Here is a 2,613-nt window from a genome sequence, read left to right as displayed (position 1 = left end):
GCTCCAGATAGGAAGGCAAATATGCGCAAATATAGGGCGGAGGGAAGAATGCAAATTTTGGGCCGTACGAACCATCAATGACCCAGTACCGCTTCCTCTGTATATCTTGGCCTAGCGGTACGAGTTGCAGGTGCTCTTGGCTTTGTGGGTCGGTAGCGGGGGGACGAGAAGGGGTCATCTCCGCCTTTTTATGCTTGTTGTGTACGACACCCCCACGCTCTGTCGATGATCTTCTTGATGTCATGACTGTGGCAGAGTTGGAACTCCACGAGCTGACGCAGAACCCTGAGCTGTGGTAGGATACAATAAGCATAGCCAGAACGACAAGAGAGCTCGGATAAGCGCATACTTTGATATCCCATGAAGCACCCCAGAAGCCATTCTCTATACCCTGCAAGGGATCCTCATTTGTCCTCCGTTCGTCATTCCAGAATACTCCCCTTTCCTCCCCCTTGATGTGCTCCTGGATGAGTGAGGCGATAGAGGCAGTAATCACGTCGGAACTGGGGCAGGTCGCAGTGGATTTAGTTAGAGACGTGACGAGGAATCGTGCGAACGCATGCTCACCTCAAGTTACGCGTCTGCGGTCGCAAGTTAAGCACAAATCGCGAAAGGATCTGGGTCATGACGGGGTCGATGTCTGTATTCATCAACGACGTCTCAAAACTGCATATTTATAGCAGGTTAGGTGCCGGTAATGCTCAGCAGTGTACTGGGGTACGTACTCCATGGGTGAATCCAGCCCCTCAACCTTGCCTCGCAGTGCAGTGAAGCGACATATGAACCCATACACAAACAGAGATTCCCATCTGTCTTTTGGATGCTTCGCGTTTGACGGAGGACATATGTGCCCCTTAGGTTCGTTATCAATGTCTGCCGAGTCTGCCTTCATGTTGTGGTTGAAGAGAGTGGCATGAAAGGAAGAAGCAGGTGAAGCGGTCACGCCTTAAATTGCCCCGACATATCCTTCTCCCGTCACGCTCAACATACAAGAGCAAACAACTCCCGTCTCAGACACGTTGTTTACACCACTCTGGACTTAGTACAAACTTGTTGCCTGCGCATGGACCATGCGTATACAATGCTGAACCATAAATGCACCCTCAGACACCGTTCACATAGCCCCATGGGGTCATGTTTGGGAAAGCGTATATTGAAATAAGACAGTGATATAGCGATATGTACGTGACATTAGCCCGGTCCAACCTGCCGTTACTCTCAGAATGCTAAGTCTAGCGCGAAATGAAGAGTTGCATACCTTGGGAATGTCGTGGTGTTCACTGAGCGCTTCGAGCTTCGAGTTGAAGTCGCTGACCCTATCCTTGTGGGTCTTATTGGCAAGTTTCGTGACCTTGTCTGCCAACTAACAAAAGATAGGTATTGTGAACGATGCAGACAAAGAGGATATGCCACGCACCCGCTTGCGTTGCACCTCCTCGAACCGTTTCTCAGCTGCCGTCTTCCTTTCGCTGCTTACGACCGATGGCGAGGCCCTGCTACTACCTGCAGGTGAGGTCGTCTTGCCTTCCTCTTCCCTCATAACGGCCTCTAGCTCCAGAAGTCGCTGCTTCTCGAACTCGTCATCCTTATCCTTGGCCTTGCTCTTGGACTTTTTCTTCCTGATAAATGGATGAATATGCAACGCCTTTGAGATGTGCTGTCAACATACTTCTTCACAATTCCTCCCTCGGCGACCCCTCCCTTGAGCTTGAGGGAGCCAGTGGGGCGAAAGTCATAGTCTGACATCGCCCCGTTAGAGCTGGAGATGAGCGTCGAAATGAGAAGCAAATCTGTCACGACGTCACGGGGCGTCGCGGACCCGACCGCCGTCACGCCGGGTAGGCGCGCCTCCTGGCGAAGTGCTCACTGCGTCCACCACCGCAGTCGGCACAAGGGTTGCTTTTCGAGGCCTCAGCTCACTCTTCCAATTGGTCTTCACACCCTTAGCTCGGCCCTGACTCACCTCTATTGTCGAGCATGGCTGTCCTCTCGGCTTCACCGCTGCAGCTCGTGCAGTCAATACCACCCGTTACGCGTGCCTTCACGTTTGCTACCATTGTCACTTCCCTACTGTTCTACTGGTTCTGGTGGACTGGGGATGAGAACTTTAGCGCACCATACCTCGTATTGGTGCCAGGACAAAGTATATTTTATCCCTGGACGTTCGTGACGTCTGCGTTGGTGGAGACAAGTATCGTCGAGGTGAGTTCTCCCCCTCATGTCCGGAGCCAAGACGCTAAACATCTGCAGCTTCTATTCACATTGCTTACTATCCCGGCATCTCTGAGATATTTGGAACGTCTGTGGGGTGCCGTGGAGACCCTGAAATTCATCGTGGTGACCATTGGCGTGTCGAATATCATCGCTTTCGGTCTGAACTGGATCGAGTACTTCGTTCTGAGAAACCCGGTATTCCTGTGAGTATTCTTTCTCGTAACTTTCCGCGCAGTTCTTGAGTCTGTGCATTTCAGATACGGACAGTGGTATCATGGCCAGATGGCTCTCCAGATCGGTGTCCTCGTAGCATTCACGCAGCTTATTCCGGAGCATCAAGTGCAGCTCTTGGCGTGTTGAAGCTCGTGTCAAGGTTTGTGATCAAAACCGCTATGCGTT

The 2,613-nt window shown here is 51.7% G+C and overlaps 3 protein-coding genes across 3 annotated transcripts; 1 reads left to right on the top strand and 2 right to left on the bottom strand.

Annotated features, from left to right (window-relative positions):
* On the bottom strand, window positions 1–940 carry PHACADRAFT_214438 (uncharacterized protein). The gene is made up of 4 exons (XM_007402105.1): window positions 726–940; window positions 568–666; window positions 350–503; window positions 1–290 (listed from the first exon to the last, which is right to left on the bottom strand). Exons 1-4 carry the CDS (start codon window positions 890–892, stop codon window positions 189–191), a joined length of 522 nt encoding a protein of 173 aa, XP_007402167.1. The 5' UTR covers window positions 893–940; the 3' UTR covers window positions 1–188.
* Window positions 941–1,136: 196 nt separating this feature from the next.
* Window positions 1,137–1,772, bottom strand: PHACADRAFT_265705 (uncharacterized protein). The gene is made up of 4 exons (XM_007402104.1): window positions 1,670–1,772; window positions 1,418–1,619; window positions 1,259–1,363; window positions 1,137–1,206 (listed from the first exon to the last, which is right to left on the bottom strand). Exons 1-4 carry the CDS (start codon window positions 1,744–1,746, stop codon window positions 1,192–1,194), a joined length of 399 nt encoding a protein of 132 aa, XP_007402166.1. The 5' UTR covers window positions 1,747–1,772; the 3' UTR covers window positions 1,137–1,191.
* Window positions 1,773–1,853: 81 nt separating this feature from the next.
* Window positions 1,854–2,602, top strand: PHACADRAFT_131827 (uncharacterized protein). Its single transcript, XM_007402103.1, has 3 exons — window positions 1,854–2,202; window positions 2,251–2,417; window positions 2,472–2,602. The coding sequence occupies exons 1-3, from the start codon at window positions 1,978–1,980 to the stop codon at window positions 2,572–2,574; spliced, it is 495 nt and encodes a 164-aa protein (XP_007402165.1). The 5' UTR covers window positions 1,854–1,977; the 3' UTR covers window positions 2,575–2,602.
* The last annotated feature ends 11 nt before the right edge of the window (window positions 2,603–2,613 follow it).

The sequence above is a fragment of the Phanerochaete carnosa genome (genome assembly GCF_000300595.1).
Source record: "Phanerochaete carnosa HHB-10118-sp unplaced genomic scaffold PHACAscaffold_26, whole genome shotgun sequence".
In the NCBI taxonomy this organism is placed as follows: domain Eukaryota; kingdom Fungi; phylum Basidiomycota; class Agaricomycetes; order Polyporales; family Phanerochaetaceae; genus Phanerochaete; species Phanerochaete carnosa.
This window is presented reverse-complemented; position numbering and strand designations above follow the sequence as displayed.

Excerpts from the sequence above, each read along its gene's own strand:
- PHACADRAFT_131827 (XM_007402103.1), top strand. The coding sequence starts at position 1,978 with ATGGCTGTCCTCTCGGCTTCACCGCTGCAGCTCGTGCAGTCAATACCA. Across the intron at positions 2,203-2,250 it reads TGGAGACAAGTATCGTCGAG|CTTCTATTCACATTGCTTAC; the intron begins GTGAGTTCTCCC and ends AAACATCTGCAG. Across the intron at positions 2,418-2,471 it reads CTGAGAAACCCGGTATTCCT|ATACGGACAGTGGTATCATG; the intron begins GTGAGTATTCTT and ends TGTGCATTTCAG.
- PHACADRAFT_214438 (XM_007402105.1), bottom strand. The coding sequence starts at position 892 with ATGAAGGCAGACTCGGCAGACATTGATAACGAACCTAAGGGGCACATA. Across the intron at positions 667-725 it reads GGGCTGGATTCACCCATGGA|TTTTGAGACGTCGTTGATGA; the intron begins GTACGTACCCCA and ends ATAAATATGCAG. Across the intron at positions 291-349 it reads GTGCTTCATGGGATATCAAA|CTCAGGGTTCTGCGTCAGCT; the intron begins GTATGCGCTTAT and ends ATCCTACCACAG.
- PHACADRAFT_265705 (XM_007402104.1), bottom strand. The coding sequence starts at position 1,746 with ATGTCAGACTATGACTTTCGCCCCACTGGCTCCCTCAAGCTCAAGGGA. Across the intron at positions 1,620-1,669 it reads GAGGGAGGAATTGTGAAGAA|GAAGAAAAAGTCCAAGAGCA; the intron begins GTATGTTGACAG and ends TCCATTTATCAG. Across the intron at positions 1,364-1,417 it reads AGGAGGTGCAACGCAAGCGG|TTGGCAGACAAGGTCACGAA; the intron begins GTGCGTGGCATA and ends ATCTTTTGTTAG.